At 45.7% G+C, this 17,911-nt stretch overlaps 3 protein-coding genes across 6 annotated transcripts in view; 2 read left to right on the top strand and 1 right to left on the bottom strand.

Moving 5' to 3' along the window:
* Terf2 (telomeric repeat binding factor 2) overlaps positions 1 to 16,967 on the top strand; it is a 46,645-nt gene extending 29,678 nt beyond the window's left edge. The window contains exons 9-11 of one of the 3 annotated variants that reach the window (XR_006150866.1): positions 1,661 to 1,704; positions 2,095 to 2,656; positions 16,957 to 16,967. Coding sequence is in view for 2 of the 3 variants with exons in the window: in XM_042700833.1 (XP_042556767.1) it covers positions 1,661 to 1,704; positions 2,095 to 2,253 (203 nt within the window). In the remaining variant the exon portion in view is untranslated. Of the gene's footprint in view, positions 1 to 1,660; positions 1,705 to 2,094; positions 3,014 to 16,956 lie in introns of those variants that run through there. The other 2 variants (XM_042700833.1, XM_042700834.1) reach the window with 2 other exon arrangements.
* On the top strand, positions 6,673 to 13,897 carry Tmed6 (transmembrane p24 trafficking protein 6). Of its 2 annotated transcripts, none has more exons than XM_042700837.1 (4): positions 6,673 to 6,898; positions 8,448 to 8,574; positions 11,673 to 11,821; positions 13,024 to 13,897. In XM_042700837.1, the coding sequence occupies exons 1-4, from the start codon at positions 6,686 to 6,688 to the stop codon at positions 13,252 to 13,254; spliced, it is 720 nt and encodes a 239-aa protein (XP_042556771.1). In that variant the 5' UTR covers positions 6,673 to 6,685; the 3' UTR covers positions 13,255 to 13,897. The 2 variants fall into 2 exon arrangements, with proteins under 2 accessions (XP_042556771.1, XP_042556772.1); XM_042700838.1 differs by having other exon boundaries at positions 13,027 to 13,897.
* Nip7 (nucleolar pre-rRNA processing protein NIP7) lies at positions 14,122 to 17,837 on the bottom strand. The gene is made up of 5 exons (XM_042700839.1): positions 17,728 to 17,837; positions 17,534 to 17,620; positions 17,309 to 17,447; positions 16,400 to 16,540; positions 14,122 to 14,906 (listed from the first exon to the last, which is right to left on the bottom strand). The coding sequence occupies exons 1-5, from the start codon at positions 17,781 to 17,783 to the stop codon at positions 14,787 to 14,789; spliced, it is 543 nt and encodes a 180-aa protein (XP_042556773.1). The 5' UTR covers positions 17,784 to 17,837; the 3' UTR covers positions 14,122 to 14,786.
* Between the last annotated feature and the right edge of the window lie 74 nt (positions 17,838 to 17,911).

Consider the following 17,911-nt stretch of genomic DNA (forward strand, 5'->3'; position numbering starts at 1 on the left):
TTGTAGAGAATTAGCCTTGGGCATAAAAAGTCAGGGACAGCATCCACGCTGTGAGTTCAAACCCCATGTCTTGGGCATGCTAGGCAAGCACAATCATTGTTATGCCCCCAGCCCAAGTGAAAAAGTGTCAGCAATCTTATATACTTATACTACTTATCCCTAGTTAATACTAAACTCGTAGCATTTGCATCAGAATCTCTCCCAGCACCTCTTTTACCTTCTAATAATAATATCAACTGCTAAATCAACTTCCCGTGGGATTCTATAGCAACAATAATCCTTTACCAATCCCACAGTTTTGCCTTAAAAACATTCCTTCATTGCAAAGAGCAAGATCACATGGAAATGGAAGAAGTAACAGAATAACAATAAAAAGGCAACAGATAGTAAAAAAAAATTTTTTTTAGGTCTAGGAAGGTGGCTCAGTGGTAGAGCGCTTGCCTTGCATGCATGAGGCCCTGGGTTCAATTCCTCAGCACCACATAAGCAAAAAGAAAAAAGCCGGAAGTGGCGCTATGGCTCAAGTGGTAGAGCGCTAGCCTTGAGCTGAAGAGCTGAGGGACAGCGCCCAGGCCGAGTTCAGACCCCAGGACCGGACCCAAAAAAATTTTTTTTTAAATTTTTAAAGATTAAAAGGTTGTAGAAAATACCCATTTCTTAACACAGCGTCAGTCATCTGCTTCCGCTGTTAGGAAATATTTCATAAAAGCAGTCTAAGCATTCATCTTTTAGAGCCATCTTCCTTTGTTATTTGGGAAACATTACCAGGGCAGTGATTGCTGGGGCAGACGTCCCACAGGCTGCGCTTTTATGCATCTTTACCTCCTCAGTTTTTTAACTGGCTATAGTTGCTTGAAATGTCATGTTTTATACTTGTACATGTTTATATGATGTACACACAGAGTTGTCTTTTTTTGGGGGGCGGGGGCGGCTAGTTGTATGTAGTACTTGAGCTCAGGGCCTGGGAGTTGTTTTTGAGCTTTTTTGCTCAAGGCTATAACACTCTACCACTTTGAGCTATGCCACTTCAGGTTTTCTGGTGGTTAATTGGAGATGAGTCTCTCAGACTTTCCTCCCAGACTGGCTTTGACTGTGATCTTCAAATCTCAGCCTCCTGAGTAGCTAGGATTACTACAGGCATGAGGCATTAACGCCCAACTCTTTCTTTCTTCTAATGCTGGGATTGAACCCAGCGCCACACGTTAGGCAAGCTCTCTACCACTGAGCTACACCCCAGCCCTATATCAAGGTTTTAAATACGATGAATCCCTTGGTAATATCATAGAATAACAACTTCACTAAAAGGGTTGAAATCCATCTTTAACCAATATTTACTGAAAGCTCGTTTGTAAAGCACTTGCTTTGTACAAATTCTATGGGCTGAATGACTGTGTGTATAAACAGGACAGATTGAATTATTCTTTATTGATATCCTTTTTCTCCTCAATGTCTGCAGAATTTGTTTTGGTTTTGCACTGCTGAGGATTAACCTAAGGCCTTATTCACGCTAGGCATGTCCCCTATACTGAGCTGTGTCCCCAACCCTCTGTGTTTGTGAACTCAGAATCAGGTCTTCCCTTTGAGAACCATCTCTTTTTTCTTGTGTTTTTTGGTGGAGGAAGGTGAGCTCTAAAATGAATTTACTCTTAATGTTTTCCAGCAGCACCTGATGAAGACAGTACAACCAGTATAACAAGGAAGCAGGTAACCTAGACCTCTTTTGTGCTGCAAGTTTTGTAGGAAGAACAGAGGTAAAGGAAGTCCCTCTTCTCATAGGCAAAGACTGTCCATCATCTAATAAAAATCCCTTTTGAGAGAATTCAAATTAAGCTCAAGTAATAGTTCTGTAGAAGAAAAGTCTAGGCGGGGACAGCACCTGACACTTTCTGGAGCATGAACAACACTTGTGCATTTGGCGATTGGAACACAGAAGTGACTGTTAGTTGAGAAGGACATGGCAGGACATTGAACTCAGAAACCTACAGCCTGCTTTTTTGGGTTCTGATTCTTCTAAGGCTTTTGAGTTGTCCTCATCACTGTATTGGAGAAGATGTGACTAGTGATGAGTTTTGATGTCTTGGTTTTCTTTTGCAGAAGTGGACAGTAGAAGAAAGCGAGTGGATCAAGGCTGGAGTAGAGAAGTACGGAGAAGGAAACTGGGCTGCCATTTCTAAAAATTACCCCTTCGTTAACCGAACAGCTGTAATGATTAAGGATCGCTGGCGGACCATGAAAAAACTTGGCATGAACTGAAACAGGCATTGATTTCCACAGGATTTGCAGGAGCGTGGTTCTAACAATAGTCCCTGGTAGTCTGCTGTATGTTTCAGAAGCTGAGCTGGAAGGAGAATTTGGGGACAACCCCCTTCCAATATGATTAGGCCTCCATCCAACTCATCACTGTTGGAGATCATGGAGCTAAGAGGCAGAGGCAAACGTACCCCATGTCCTTGGCAGAGAACAGGCACACTGCTTGTACTGTGCCAGAGTATCACTAGTGTTTCCCTTTAGTGGTTTGCTTACATTTGAAATCCCCACTAATCTGCAGAGCCTTCTCCTAGGAAAAGATGAAGTCCAAGAGGAGCCACATAGGATGCCATGATCTGTGAAAACCAGCAATGTGAGCATTATCTGAAATGAACTTGTTCCATATGGAGTTTTGGCCTTGTAATGCAGACGCGAAGGAACTCTGTCTGTGATGAGCCCAGGTTAATGACAGACCAGTCCTCATGGAATCAGATTCCTTTTAAAAACTGTTTCGCCACTCGTGACGTCAACCCTAGGCCTGACTGCCTTGGCATTTGCTCTAAATATGTGCTGAGCAACATCGGCGGGTTTGTCCTCCACTTGTTGTGGTTGAACCAGTGTGGTTTTTTTTTTTTTTTTTGGTAAAATGGTGATTGTACATAAGCTTAGTTCCCCTACCTGCCCCCTCCTTTCTCAGTTTCTTTCCTTATGCTGGACTTTAAAAGCTTAAAAAAAAGTCCTGGCTGAATATAAATGCCTAATTCCATTCTTTGTGAAATGGTTGCTTCTGTCCCCTCCCTAATTGTGCTGTTAGTGTCTTGTACTGGGGTTCAACATTCCCTTCTCCTTTTGTACTGTGTCGTGCTTGCTGTCAGACATCCCAAAAGACTGTCTTTTTAGCAAAAAATTTCAGTAAAGTGTTTTCTGTAATCTTTTTTAAAAATGGGAGCTAATTATTGTCAATACTTGTAGCATTCTTCATTAAAGTCTTGCTTCTCTCCAATAGAAGTAGCTGATTAATTGCAGCACAGCTTGTGTTCCTGAATGGAACAGGAAATTGTTGAACAAACTTGACTCAACTCTTTTAAGAAACTGCTATACGCCAGGTGCTGGTGGCTCACACCTGTAATCCTTGCTACTTTGGAAGCAGAGATGGGAGAATCAAGCTTCAAAGCCAGCCTAGGAAGACTGAGAGACTCTATCTCATTTAACCGGCAGAAAAACAGAAGTGGAGGTGTTGCTCAACTGGTTGAATGCCATCCTTGAGCGAAGAAGCCAAGTGAGAATGCAAGGCCTTGTGTTCGGGCCCCAATGCAGGCACACACACATACTACTGTGTGCTGATCTTTGCAAGCCAGATCAAATAGTCGTTATAGACATTTTGTCTTATTTGTTCATTTCCTCATGCAACATACTTTTCCTAGAGACTATAAAGCATTCTCTCTTCCAGATGTCACAAGTTAGAACATCTGCCTAGCTTTGTTGCCTGTCAACTGTGTGTTAGGGTTTGGTACTACTTTTCTCTCACCCAACCCCAGATGAACCACAGGGAGGGAATGCTTACAATTGCTTGTGCCAGTTGTACACACAGGCCACATGAGTGACCGCTTTTCTTGCCTGTCTTGCTGTTAGGATGTGCTCAGGGCAGAAGGATGAACTTACAATGCATCTAGGGAGGCAGAATTCCCTAGAGGGTGTTTGTCAGACTTGAGGTAAGAATGGGTTTCATGAACATTTCCTCACTGGACCTTATGAAAGCATTAATGAATATGTACAGTCACAGATCTGTGCTTTGGCTCCATCTGAGCAATGAGGAGGCCAGAGGTGCCTGTGTCCTGGCTAAAAGGTCAGCTCTCCTGCCTTCTCATCAGCAAGACTGCTGGAGCTGCCAAAACCCATGTGCCGGGTGCCATCTGGCTTCCGCTGGCCTCTGGGAATTCTCTACTTAGCTGTGATGAATTAATGTGAACTCAGGAAACGTTCCAGATGTAATGAACTAGTGCAGTTTGGCTTTTTAAAGAGTGAAATAGGGCTGGGAATGTGGCTTAGTGGTAGAGGGCTTACCTAACATGCATGAAGCCCTGGGTTTGATTCCTCAGTACCATATAAACAGAAAAAGCCAGAAGTGGTGCTGAGGCTCAAGTGGTAGAGTGCTAACCTTGAGCAAAAGAAGCTCAGGGACAGTGCCCAAGCCCGGATGGACTTGAGCCTTAGGACTGGCCAAAAAGGAAAAGGTGAAATAAAAATGTTTGCAATCTAGGCATGATGGTGCATGCTGTAATCCCAGCATTTAGGAAGCTGAGGCAGGGGGATCGTGAGTTCCAAGCTAGCCTGAGACACACAATGAAGTGCTATGTCCAAGCCAGGCATCAATGGCTCACGCCTGTAATCCTAGCTACTCAGGAGGCTGAGATTTGAGGATCGTGGTTCAAAGCTAGGCCCAGCAGGAAAGTCTGTGAAACTTCTTATCTCCAATTAATCACCAGAAATCTGGAAGTGGCGCTGTGGGTCAGGTGTTAGAGCACTTGCCTTGAGCTAAAGAGCTTTGGGACAGCGCCCAGGCCCAGAGTTCAAGCCCCACGACCGACAACAACAAAATGATATCTCCAAAAAGCGGGGGGGCGGGGGGGCTAGTTAGGGGTTTTTAGCTCAGTGGAAGAGCAAGGCCTTATGTTCCATCCTCAGCTCTAAAGTTTAAATATCAGTTCAGGCTTACAGCTTGAAAACACTAGAACTTAACAGTGGACCTCCACACGGCACCTCCCTTAGTGCTGCTGTGGAATGAGAAGAGAATGTCAATTTCTTAGCTAGGTGCCTACCATGACATCAGTGGTATTGATATCTTGAGTAAAAGAAGAAGAAAAAAAGACCAATAGTAGGGGATTTTTGTTTTGTGTGGGTGCTGGGACTTGAATTCAGGGCCTCCTGCTCTCACTTAGCTTTTTTGCTCAAGGCTAGGATTATAGACATGAGCCACAGTGCCTGGCCAACAACCAACAACCCAAACCTTCAAGTAGGTTTTGGGGTTTTTTTTGCTGGTGTGGGGCTTGAACTCTGGGCTTGGGCGCTGTCCCTCAGCTCTTCAGCTCAAGGTGAACGCTCTACAGCTTGCTTGAGCCACAGCGCCACTTCTGGTTTTCTAGTGGTTTATTGGAGATAAGAGTCACAGACCTTCCTGCCTGGGCTGGCTTTGAACTGTGATCCTCAGATCTCAGCCTCCTGAATAGCTAGGATTACAAGTGTGAGCCACAAGCACCTGGCTTCCGGTTTTTGTTGTTGTTTGTTTTTGTTCTGCCAGTCCTGGGGCTTGAACTCAGGGCCTGGGCACTGTCCCTGAGCTTCTTTTGCTCAAGGCTGGCACTCTACCACTTGAGCCACAGCACCATTTCTGGCTTTTTCTGTTTATGTGGTATTAAGGAATTGAATCTAGGGCGTTATGTATGCTAGGCAATCACTTTACCACTAAGCCACATTCCCAGCCCTTCAAGTAGGTTTTGAATAGCTTTAAATAAATATAGTCATAAGCCGGAAGTGACACTGTGGCTCAAGTGGTAGAGCGCTCGCCTTGAGCTGAAGAGCTGAGGGACAGCGCCCAGGCCCAGAGTTCAGGCCCCATGACTGGACCCAAAAAAAATTAAAAAAATAATATAGTCATGTGGAAGTTGGCAGAAGAACTCTGAAGGAGGCTGACCACTGTCTTGTTACTCTGTTCATTAAAACTCCATTGGGTGCGTCGGTACATGCCTTTAATGCCTGCTACTTACAAGGCAGTAGGTAGATCATGGTATTGAGACCAGCCCTGGAGAAAAGCAGGACACTACAAAGAGAAAGGACTGGGGGACATGGCTCAAATGGTGGAGCAAAGCCTTAAGTGTACCCGCTTTTTCTCTTCACTTCTTGCTGGGCTTTGCTCTGAGCTGCTGCATTGGGCACGTTGACATGAGTTGTCCTATAGGCACAATAGGTCTCATAGCTAACTTTTGTCAGTACATAAATGTACTCACCCAAATAATCCCCATGAAACAAGAATCCCCCCAAAAACTCAAAAGAATGTATAGAAAATTCCTCCTCCAATGGTTTATTTTTTTGTCTGTCATGGGCCTTGAACTCAGCGCTGTCCTTGAGCTTTGGTGCTCAAGGCTAGTGCTCAGCCTCTTTGAGCCACTTCCAGCTTTTTGGTGGTTTATTGAAGATAAGCGTCTCATGGACTTGGACTACCCTAGCTGGCTTCAAACCATGATCCTCAGATCTCAGCCTCCTGAGTAGCTAGGATTACAGACGTGAGCCAGCAGCGCCTGACTATTAGGCAATCTCTTATGTCCAGCCCTGAGAGTGTCTGGCATGTGACTGTGGAGTTAACGATTAGCCCTGCGCTTGTCTGAATGACCTAGTCTGGCAGACTGCGGTCTCACCTGCAGAGGCCTCTACAGGTCGCAGCATGGCCCCTTTGCCCCTCAGAGTTGGGCTGCTGGTGCTGAGTCTTGTTCATTATGTTGGAAGCCAAATGACAGAACCCCAGAGTGGTTCTGGGGACCAGCCACTCCTCCGTGGAGGTGACAGACATGACTTTGCCGTCATGATCCCCATAGGAGATTCCGAGTGCTTCTGGCAGTTTGCCCACCAAAACGGCTATTTCTACTTCAGCTATGAGGTACGTGGCTTCCTCTGTTTATGTATACTGCAGACTTTTCTTTCGTCCTTTGGAAAATGAGTCATGTGTTAGACCAAACCAAAGGCTGGTTGTCCCCACCTGCTAACAGTGGCAGCTCACAGATTGGGTGAATTGTCACCATCAGGAGACAAAGCATATGCTTAGCCCCTCAAACGGTGCTCTTCCCGTTAACCGTCCCCTTAGTGCCTGTGTGAGAGTACAGGAGGAAGAATATGTTTTTTAAATGGTTAAGACAACATAGATGATAGTATGAGGTCAAGTGAACTTCAGTGATTGACCCAGATGTCAAAGAAAGTGACTTTAGTGAATCAGGTTAGGGGCAAAACATCTGCTCTCGTTTTAGTGGTTAACTTGGGCCAGCTGGAGAACCTCTGGCTCAAGGCTTCTTCGTGCAGCAGATAATCCTGCAGCTTTCAGGAAGGTGAATCGTTCAAGTCACCAGTTTCTCACTTTTGACACTGCCCAAGAATGGTGAGCTTAATTAAACTTAAGCTGCTCTTTTTGTTATTTATTTATTTATTTTTTTGCCAGTACTGAGGTTTGAACTCAGGGCCTCGAGCTTCCTCTGCAACTTTCCTTTGTTCTTTATCTTAAAAACATGTGCACTTTTTCATTTTTTTGGGGGGGGGGGTCGGTTGTGGTGGGGGCTTGAACTCTGGGCCTGGGTGCTGTCAGCTCAAAGGAAGTGCTCTACTACTTGAGTCACAGCGCCACTTCTGATTTTCTGATGTTTTATTGGAGCTAAGAGTCTCACCGACTTTCCTGCCCGGACTGGTTTTGAACCATGATCCTCAGATCTGAGCCTCCTGAGCAGCTAGGATTACAGGTGTGAGCCACTAGCACCCGGCTTACTTTCTAATTTTTTATAGACACAGTAATGAACCACTGTCAATCTGGTTCCACTCTACTAGAACTTGGAGTGAATTCATCAGAGGTTTTTGAATCTAAATTAATGTTAGAACAATAGCTACAAGTCAGCGTGCTGTAGCTAGAGCTTGTGAAGTTCCAATTTAGCAACAAGCATTCTGGTTGTGTCTGCAGCAGAAAACGCCACATCTGGAATGCCACCAGAGTTCAGCCACCAAGCCAGTCCAACCAATCACTCCACGGGCAGAATTGTACCTATCAAATGATCACATCAGCAGTGTGGGTCGAGACTGAAGGGCGGCTGTGGGCACTCTGGGCAATTTTTATTATTTATTTATTTTTTGCTGGTCCTGAGGCTTGAACTCTAGGTTTGGCCACTGTCCCTGAGCTCCTTTTGCGCACTCTACCACTTGAGCCACAGCACCACTTCCAGCCTTTTCTGTGATTTAATTGGAGATAAGAGTCTCATAGACTTTCCTGCCTGGGCTGGCTTCCAACATCGATCCTCAGATCTCAGCCTCCGGAGTAGTTAGGAACCATCCATACTCACGCTGGGCTGCTGACTGAGGCCAATGACCATGGCGTGTCCGTCTTGTAATGTAGCTGGTTTCTTAGCCATGTAATGAGCCTTTTCTTCCTCCTGAATGGGATTTATTGGCAGGTTCAACGGACCCTCGGGATGTCACATAACCGCCATGTTACTGCGACGGCCCACACCCCGCAGGGGTTTCTCATAGGCACCTCCATGGATGTTCGGGGCCAGATTAACTTCGTTACCCAAGAGACAGGTCTGTTCTCCCAAGGGCTACTATAATTCGCAGGCTCTGTGACTTAGGGAAATGAAGTAGAAGGGAAAATTCAGCCTTCAACACTGAAACCGTGAGATCAGAGATATCTGGGACATCAGCTGGCCACCCACTGGCAGTTTGGGGCCAGGGCCTCAAGGTGACCGTTCAAACTCCCAGGCCCAGAATATCAGTTGTAATACAGAAATTCCATTTACTAAATTATCAAGTCACATTTCCAGTCATCAGAACACATGCGTCAGCCACTGCCAGAAGCAGCGTCAGAATATGTGGGGATCCACAAGCCGTAACGACACAGCTGCTTCTCCAGAACCTTCCTGTAGCCAGATCAAGGCCATCCCATGGGCAGCACGCCTGCTCTAACTGTCCTCTTTCCTAGCCAGGTGTTCTGGAGAAGTCCAGGCCATTGCTTTCCCCAGATAGTCCTTCAGTGGACACATATGTTTGTGTGTGTGTGTCGGTCGTGGGGCTTGAACTAGGGCTCAGGATAGCTTCCAGGTCCTGAGTTCAAGCTCCAAAACTAACACACACACACACACACACACACACACACACACACACACACAGACACACACACACACACACACACAGACACACACACACACACACACACACACACACACGGGGGCAGGGTGGGGGGGAGGGGGCAGGGTGGGAGGGAGGGAGGAGATGGGGAAAGGGAGGGAGAGGGAGAGATTTTGACAGACCTGGGGCTTGAACTCAAGGCCTGGGCACTGTCCCTGAGCTTCATTTGCTCAAGGCTAGCGCTCTACCACTTGAGCCACAGCACCACTTCTGGCTTTCTCTGTATGTGGTTCTGAGGAATGGAACCCAGGGTTTCATGTATGCTAGGCAATACCACTGACCACCTTCCCAGCCAATTCCACTCATTTTTAACTTCAAAAACTGTCACAGCTTTATAATTCTACAACCACATTCACTCCCAGCCTTCCAGCACCACATACAGGGAGGCATGAGGACACTAGTGTCCTCTTCAAAATACCTTAACAGAGCCCCACACCACTGTCCAGCCCTGGCTATTTATTCAGGGCCAGAGCTTTACCACTTGAGCCATGCCTTGAGTTCCAAATATTTTGAATTTCAACTCAATCTGCTGAGTAGGATTCCCTTAACAAGTGTTGTAGGAGTTACATATGTGTATGTAGTTAATGTTTCCTGCCCATCATAGAACAAAAGATACTGATACTTTTTTTTTTTTTCAGTCATGGGCTTGAACTGTGGGCCTGGGCGCTGTCCCTGCACTCTTCAGCTCAAGGCTAGCACTCTACCACTTGAGCCTCAGCGCCACTTCCAGTTTTAGAGTGGTTTATTGGAGATAAGAGTCTCACGGACTTTCCTGCCCAGGCTGGCTTTGAACCACAGTTCTCAGATCTCAGCTTCCTAAGTAGCTAGGATTACAGGCATGAGCCACCCGTGCCTGACTTAAAAAGATACTGATACTTATCAAAATGTAATTATTACTAATACTGAGCAAAAGAAGCTGGATGTCAAGTCGGCATCCTAAATGAAAGAGTGCTGTTGCCGGGACACTGGTGGCTCACGCCTGTAATCCTGGCTACTAGGGAGGCTGAGATCTGAGGATTGGGGTTCGAAGCCAGCCTGGGCAGGAAAATACGTATGACCTTTTTTTTTTTTGGTCAGTCATGGGGCCTGAACTCTGGGTCTGGGCTCTGCCCCTCAGCTCAAGGCTAGTGCTTTACCACATGACCCACAGTGCCACTTCTGGCTTTTTCTGCTTATGTGGTGCTGAGGAATCGAACTCAGGGTCTCATGCATGCAAGGCAAGCACTCTACCACTGAGCCATCTTCCCAGCCCTCTGTGAGACTCTTATTTCCAATAAACCACTAGAAAACCAGAAGTGGCGCTGTGGCTCAAGCGGTAGAGGGCTTGCTCGCCTTGAGCTGGAGTGCAGGGACAGCATGTTGTAGTGGGGTTTGTTTTTTGTTTTTTTTTGTCGGTTGTGAGGCTTGAACTCTGGGCCTGGGCACTGTCCCCCAGCTCTTCAGCTCAAGGCTAGCGCTCTAGCACTTGCGCTACAGTGCCACTTCCGGTTTTCTAGTGGTTTATTGGAGATAGGAGTCTCACAGTCTTTCCTGCCCGGGCTGGCTTTGAACCTCACTCCTCAGATCTCAGCCTTCTGAGTAGCTAGGATTATAGACGTGAGCCACCGGCTTCTGGCTGTAGTCGTTATTTTATTTTGGTGCCCATATTAGAGCTTGTACTTGGGGCCTGGACACTGTCCCTTACCCTTTTCACTTAATGCTAATACTGTACCACTTGCTCACCTTGGCTGGCTTTGAACTGCCATCCTCAGATCCCAGACTCCTGAATAGCTAGGATTATAGGCAAGACCACTGGCACCTGGTTTTTTAGGGTGAATTAAAACTGAAGAAGAGACAGGTACTGGTGGCTCACTCCTGTAATCCTAACTACTCAGGAGGCTGAGATCTGAGGATCAGGGTTCGAAGCCAGCCCAGGCAGGAAAGTCTATCAGATTATCTTTTTTTTTTTTTTGTCGGTTGTGGGGCTTGAACTCTGGGCCTGGGCACTGTCCCTGAGTTCTTCAGCTCAAGGCTAGCACTCTACCACTTAAGCCATAGTGCCACTTCCAGTTTTCTGGTGGTTGTTTGGAGATAAGAGTCTCATGAACTTTCCTGCCCCTGCTGGCTTGATCCTCAGATCCATGAGATTCTCTCCAACTAATCACAAAAAAAGCCAGAGTGGAACTGTAGCTCAAGTGGTAGAGCTCTAGTCTTGAACAAAAAGAGCTTAAGGACAGCGTCCAGGCCCAGGGTTCAAGTCCTAAGACCAGCAAAACAAACAAACAAATCTCCAAAACAACCAAAACTGGGGAACAAATCATATATGGTGGCACATGCTTAAAATCTCAGTAGTCACGAGACCGAGGCAGGAAGATGACAAGACCAAGTCTGCTTGGGCTTTGTAGTGATGGTCTGTCTCCAGACAAATAAATCAAACAAACCTGGGGTCAGGTATGTCTAGGGGAGCTGTAACACAGGGTAAGAGATCTAGAGTAATGATCTAGAAATTCCTGCAGGTTTCTATCAGCTTTGTGTAGGAAATGACCAAAATCACTTTGGTTCTGCACAAGTATACCTCAACTTCGGCATCTTTTATGAGGGGCCTGAGATGGACCACAAACAGAATCAAAGGAAGCAATTGAACGATACTCTGGATGCAATTGAGGTAAAGGAGTGTTTTGTGTTAAGAGGGACATTCATGGAGTGGATTAAATTTGGAGGAAAGCTGAAAAATTACACAATATCCACCGAGTGAAGCATCATGAATAGAAAGAAAAAGCAAGGGTATCTGAACTCTTTAATGCATTTTTGATTAGGAGCTCTTAAAATCCCTCCTGTTTTATGCCAGGAGCTGGCAAACTACCGCTCATAGGCCAAGTCTGGCCCACTGCCTAAATTTTACAAACCTGAGATACAATTACATTGTCTTATCATCTAAAGTGCACAACTCAAGGTGTACACTCCAATAGTATATTTAAAAGGTTTATGCAGCAATTCCCAGCAGCTAACCCAGAATAAAGAAGCCTCACGTGATGTGCTGGGCTAGGCACGTGGCTCAAGTGAGTGATGAGTGCCTGTCTAGCAAGCCTGAGACCCAATTTCAATTCCCAGTACCAAGAGAAAGTGGGTAGGGGAGACGGGTACTGGTGGCTCACACCTGTGATCCTAGCTCTTCAGGAGCTGGAGATCCAGAGGATCACAGTTTGAGGCCAGATGGGAGGGAAGTATGTGAGAATCCATCCCCAAAATAACCAGCAAAAAGTAGGGCTGGGGGACATAGCCCAAGTGGTATGTCCAAGCCATTCAGGAGGCTGAGACCTGGAGGATCATGGTCCCAAACCAAACTGGGGGTGGAGGGGTGGGGGGAAGGGGACTATAAGACTCCATCTCTAATTAACCAACAAACTGCCAGGCCAAAGGTGTGGGTAAAATGGTGGAAGACCAGCTGTGTGGCTCAGTGTTTAGAGGCTTGCCTTGCATGCATGAGGCCCTGGGTTCGATTCCTCAGCATCACATAAGCAGAAAAAGCCGGAAGTGTCACTGTGGCTCCAGTGGTAGAACACTAGCTTTGAGCTGAAGAGCTGAGAGACAGCACCCAGGTCCAGAGTTCAGGCCCCACGACCGGCAAAAAAAAAAAAAAAAAAAGAAAAAAATAATCCAATCACCCACCAAAAAACCCAAACTATAAACTATTTCTCACTACAACATAAGTATCATTTACCAATAACTGTAGTAGAATTATGAAACTTAAAATCCCGAGTAAACTCCTTGACTTTCCAGGTAATGTAGGTTACTGTGCCACACAACCAGGGCATAGAAGGGAGAGGGTGATGGCAAGAAGACATTTATTTTATCATCTCCCCACAGCAGAGTACAAGGAAGGTGCAGAACAATGTTTTTCACACATGGCGATTCTACAACTTTGCCCGGATGAGGAAAATGGCTGACTCTTTCCTTCTCCAATCAAACTACACCTATGTGAACAGGTGGTCCACAGTCCAGAGCCTTGTTATCATTCTTTCTGGGCTCCTGCAGCTGTATTTCTTGAAGCGTCTCTTCAATGTGTCATCGACTACTGACACAAAGCCTAGATGCTAAGCTAAGCTGACTTTTCTTCAGGGGTAACAAAGCTTGTTATTGGAGTAAAACAATTTAGTGCTTTTATCTATTGTGCTCATCAATAAAGGCAAAATGGCAATAAACCAGTACAAATGCTGAGGGTGCTGAGGTTACTGTGTTTAAAGTATGTGATAAACACCATACAGTGGTCTTAGCTTCTCTGAGATACCACAAAACTATGGCAGAAAGAAGACCTGACAAAGATGGGACAAAGCCCAATTTGTTTATGGAATAATAGGAGTTGGTAAGAGGGCCTTTTTACTTTGAAAAATGTTTAATTATAGACACAATCTTTGGAATTAAAGATTAGTATATGCACGCAAGATTTTTTAAAAATATAACACAGGTTGTTTCCTAGAAATAATCTAATAGTACGGGAAAGGACAGCAGGAGCTAATCTTATTTCAGGGTCTCTTGAGTACTTTGTTCAATCTACCAGGAAGTATGAAATCAGTGATTAAACACTTCAACCTAGGATTATCCCATTCACGATACAAAACACCATGTAAAAAGCAAGGCAATATACTAATAGAAATATATGTAATATAAAAATAGCATTTATTTTAGACTGACCACATGCCCAGCACTGTGCTAGATGCTTTATAATCACCATTGCTGTTTCTAAAACAATAAAAAAAATTAAGTGTTGATGACAAAAGTCAAGTTGTACATCTCTTTTTTGTTGTTGAGTTGTGGGGCTTGAACTCAGGGCCTGGTGCTGTCCCTGAGGTTTTGTGCTCAAGGCTAGTGCTCTACCACTTAGAGCCATAGCGCCACTTCTTGTTTTCTGGTGGTTAATTGGAGATAAGAGTCTCATGAACTTTCCTGCCCAGGCCGGCTTTGAACCATGATCCTAAGATCTCAGCCTCCAGAGCAGCTAGGATTACAGGTGTGAGCCACTGGTACCTGGCTCAAGTTGCACATTTTATAAACACATCAAGAGTGACTGATTTAAGACCACTAAGCTGGCCGGCAGCAGAAATGGGGTTTTAATCCAAGCTTTTCTTCCATACATTTTCTATACAGTACTAACTATATAGGAAAACTATTTTATCTAAATTTCATTTGTAGAGTGGCCTACTATTTTTATATAGCAACGTCTTTTCTTGCATGTTATTAATCACAACAAAGAAAATGAACAGTGCTATCACAGATAACAATAACTCCTCTTGTCCTGGTTCAACAATTTAGGACTTACTACTCAGAACAAGAAGCCTTGATTCAAGTACAGAATAAGAACATTCTATTTCATCAAAAATATAAAATCTGAAACCCCACTTCTTACTTTTGGATTTTTGAGTCAAGCTCAGGCTTGTTTTTTATCTGATTCTCCACTTTTGAGCCCTTTCTGTAGAGTATGAATCCAGCCTGCACTTGTCGGCACTAGAAGATCAAAGTAAGAAGTCTCCACGGAAGTCAGTGTTGATAAAGCCCAACAGGATGGAGGCATCTGCACAGACACTGGAAACAAAGCTAGGTCCTTCCACATCCATCCTTGGGATGACTTCACATTAAGTCAACGTCTCTTCATGCCGTACATACTCCCCAATGTCCGCCTGATGAAATACCACAATTGCCATGGGGTCTACTTTCCTGCAGTCTTGTGTAGACTTGGCTGCTACCCCAAAACCCTGAGATTCAAAAAAAAAGAGAAAGAAACACTAATTCACTTATTTACTAAGCCAATGCTGTGGGCTGGAAATTATAACATAGTTTTTAACTCATGTTTGTAAAGAAAGTATTTTGAACCATGCCACTAATGAAAAGAAATCCTATGTAAGAAAGTGCATGCTTATTTCTGGAGTTTAGATCAAAGTTTTACACTCCTCAGGTGCTCTACACTTAAACCCTACCCCCTTCTTCTTTTTTTACCATCGGTCGTGGGGCCTGAACTCTGGGCTTGGGCACTGTCCCTGCACTCTTCAGCTCAAAGCGAGTGCTCTACCACTTGAGCTTCAGTGCCACTTCCAGTTTTCTAATGGTTTATTAGAGATAAGAGTCTCACAGACTATCCTGCCCGGGCTGGCTTTGAATGGAGCTCCTCAAATCTCAGCCTCCTGAGTAGCTAGGATTACAGGTGTGAGCCACTGGAGCCCAGCTCCTATCCCCTTCTTTGTATTTAATTTACTTGCCAGTCCTGGGGCTTGAATTCAGGGCCTGGGTGTTGTCTCTCAGCTTCTTTTGCTCAAAGTTGGTATTCTATCACTAGAGCCACAGCCTATTTCCAGCTTTTTGTGTGTGTGTGTGGGGGGGGGGGGGGGGGGGGGAGGGATGTAATTTATTGGCAATAAGAGCCTCACAGACTTTCTTGCCTGAGCTGGCTTCAAACTATGATCCTCAGATATCAGCCTCCTGAGTAGCTAGGGTTACAGAGGTGAGCCACTGGTGCCTGGCTTTATTTTTCCTAGATAAGGTTTCCCACTTCTGCTTAGGGCTGGTCTGAGAATTTCCTTCTCCTACCTATGCCTCCTGTGAGGATGGTATGAACCACCACAGCTGACCATCTTTACAGTGCTGGGTTCTACCAGCACTGGTACGGCCTACTGCTGGGAAATTAGAAACAAATCTGAAATCATGTCCTTTTAATTGTATTCTCTACTATTATAGATATACAACAGTACTACATCTGGCTTTATACATAGTAGCAACAGTGCTTTATGAGAGCTGTTTATGATTACATTGTTCTAGAATGCTTTCTTTCCAGATGATGACTGAATTTTGCTGTATTCTGGTGTTTAAATGTGGGATGCTGAAATGTCTTTGTGATTTGATTATGTGGTACTGAGGAATGGAACCTAGGGTTTTATGCATGCTGGGTAAGTACTCTACCACTAAACCACATTCCCAGCCCAATACTGGTCTTCTTAATACAATCATATACGTAGAATTTCAATTTTTGCAAAATTTAGTTGTACTATAAATTTGGAGAAAAAAAAAGTATCCCATTTTAATGGGTTGAACTGGCATTGTACAGAAGTGAATAGCCATAATGGAACAGAAATGAAAAACCTAACCCTTTTCCAACCATACAGGGTAATGTTCTATATTAAATATTGGCAGACTTAGGTACATGCTTGGTTCCAGAAACTAGAAGTCCTTCCTAGAAGTTCCCAACTCTACTCACCAAAGGGACATCTGCCATGGAGTACACCACCACTCCCTGGTACTGAGAAGTATTTTCAGTGATTCGACCCAAACCAGATTTCAACACGTGGTTTCCATACAGGAAGGACTGCTCTGCTCCAGGCTTTATCCACACTTTATACTGAAAGACCAGAATGAAAATCAAACAACAAAAAAGATGCTAGTGGTTAATTATCTCTCTGCAGGTAAATCAGCTGCTGATGTTGTGCCTGGAGACAGACATGAAAGGAGGGAGGATGAAAGGGAGAAGAGAAAGGTGTTCATTCCCTGAACACACTGCCATTAAGTTCTTCCCTCAACTCTACAAGCCATTTACCTTCCTGGACTTATTAACAGTTCTTTTTCTTCTTCTTCTTCTTTTTTTTTTTTTGGTGTCAGACCTGGGACTTGAAATTAGGGTTTGGATGCTGTCCCTTTCTGTTCAACACCAGTGTTCCACACACTTGAGCCACAGCTTCACTTGCTGATTTTTGGTGGTTAACTGGAGATGTCTTACAGATCTGCCTGTCTAAACTGGCTTCAAACCATGATCCTCAGGTCTCAGCCTCCAGAATACCTTGGATTTACAGGTGTGAGCCACTGGTGCCTGGCAGCCTTTTTTTCTTGCACTCTGATGCTGTCCTCATTCCAACTACTTATCTATTACTCTCCGGTATTGAGCCGGGTCCGCACGTGTTGATTCTGTTGGGCTAATTACACCAGCAGCTGGCTGGGCACTCCAGCACCATCGCTCTAACCATGCCCATCCATGCTGCAAGCCCTACAGACATATCCGTCTGCTTGGCAGTGACAGGAACCGCATGGCCCGCTGTCCAATCAGTCATCTGTGTTCTGATCTAGATGGGGCCTCATCCCCTGTGGCAAGATGTAGAGAAGTCACTCCACAGACCTTAGCATAGGGTGCAAGGAAATCCAGAGCTGTAACGTGCAGGCGGAACTTGTGGGTCTTCGTGAATTTTCCAAAGCAGGTCCCCAGCGACACCAGCTTGTCCCCAGAGATGTTGGCGGCCAGCTTCAGGATCTTCTCACTGCAAAGCACAAAGGCAGTCGCGGGTGAGGGGAGGCGGAGGGACCGGGCTCCCGGCCAGCCCCGCGCCCCCCGGCTCCGGCTCACCTCACGTAGTACACTCGGTCGTTGTGCAGCCGGAAGCAGTAGGTACCGTCGGGCCTGTCCACCAGCAGCTGCAGATTCTCCCCGATGCTGGGGGCAAAGACGGGGCTGGAGGCTGCGCCCGAGAGGCCTCGCCCGCCCCCAGCCATCCACGCCCGCCCGACACCCACCGCCTCGTCCCCCTCCCGCCATCCTACTATTTCGCGATCTTCTCGAACATCACCCGGGTCTCCTCTTCAGTCAAAGGCCGCATCTTGCCGCTGGGTCGGACCACCGGATCCTCGTGCCTCGGGAACCGGAAACGGAAGTCGACTGCCAGCTGCTCCCTGGCAACCCTAAAGCCGGCCTCTCTAGCCTCTTCCTAGTCGGTTTCTCACACGG

The sequence above is a fragment of the Dipodomys spectabilis genome, unplaced genomic scaffold, assembly GCF_019054845.1.
Source record: "Dipodomys spectabilis isolate Male_0828 unplaced genomic scaffold, ASM1905484v1 ptg000273l, whole genome shotgun sequence".
In the NCBI taxonomy this organism is placed as follows: Eukaryota; Metazoa; Chordata; class Mammalia; order Rodentia; family Heteromyidae; genus Dipodomys; species Dipodomys spectabilis.

Excerpts from the sequence above, each read along its gene's own strand:
- Tmed6 (XM_042700837.1), top strand. The coding sequence starts at position 6,686 with ATGGCCCCTTTGCCCCTCAGAGTTGGGCTGCTGGTGCTGAGTCTTGTT. Across the intron at positions 8,575-11,672 it reads CTTCGTTACCCAAGAGACAG|GTTTCTATCAGCTTTGTGTA; the intron begins GTCTGTTCTCCC and ends AAATTCCTGCAG. Across the intron at positions 11,822-13,023 it reads ATACTCTGGATGCAATTGAG|CAGAGTACAAGGAAGGTGCA; the intron begins GTAAAGGAGTGT and ends ATCTCCCCACAG.
- Nip7 (XM_042700839.1), bottom strand. The coding sequence starts at position 17,783 with ATGCGGCCTTTGACTGAAGAGGAGACCCGGGTGATGTTCGAGAAGATC. Across the intron at positions 17,621-17,727 it reads TTCGAGAAGATCGCGAAATA|CATCGGGGAGAATCTGCAGC; the intron begins GTAGGATGGCGG and ends CTTTGCCCCCAG. Across the intron at positions 17,448-17,533 it reads GACCGAGTGTACTACGTGAG|TGAGAAGATCCTGAAGCTGG; the intron begins GTGAGCCGGAGC and ends TGTGCTTTGCAG.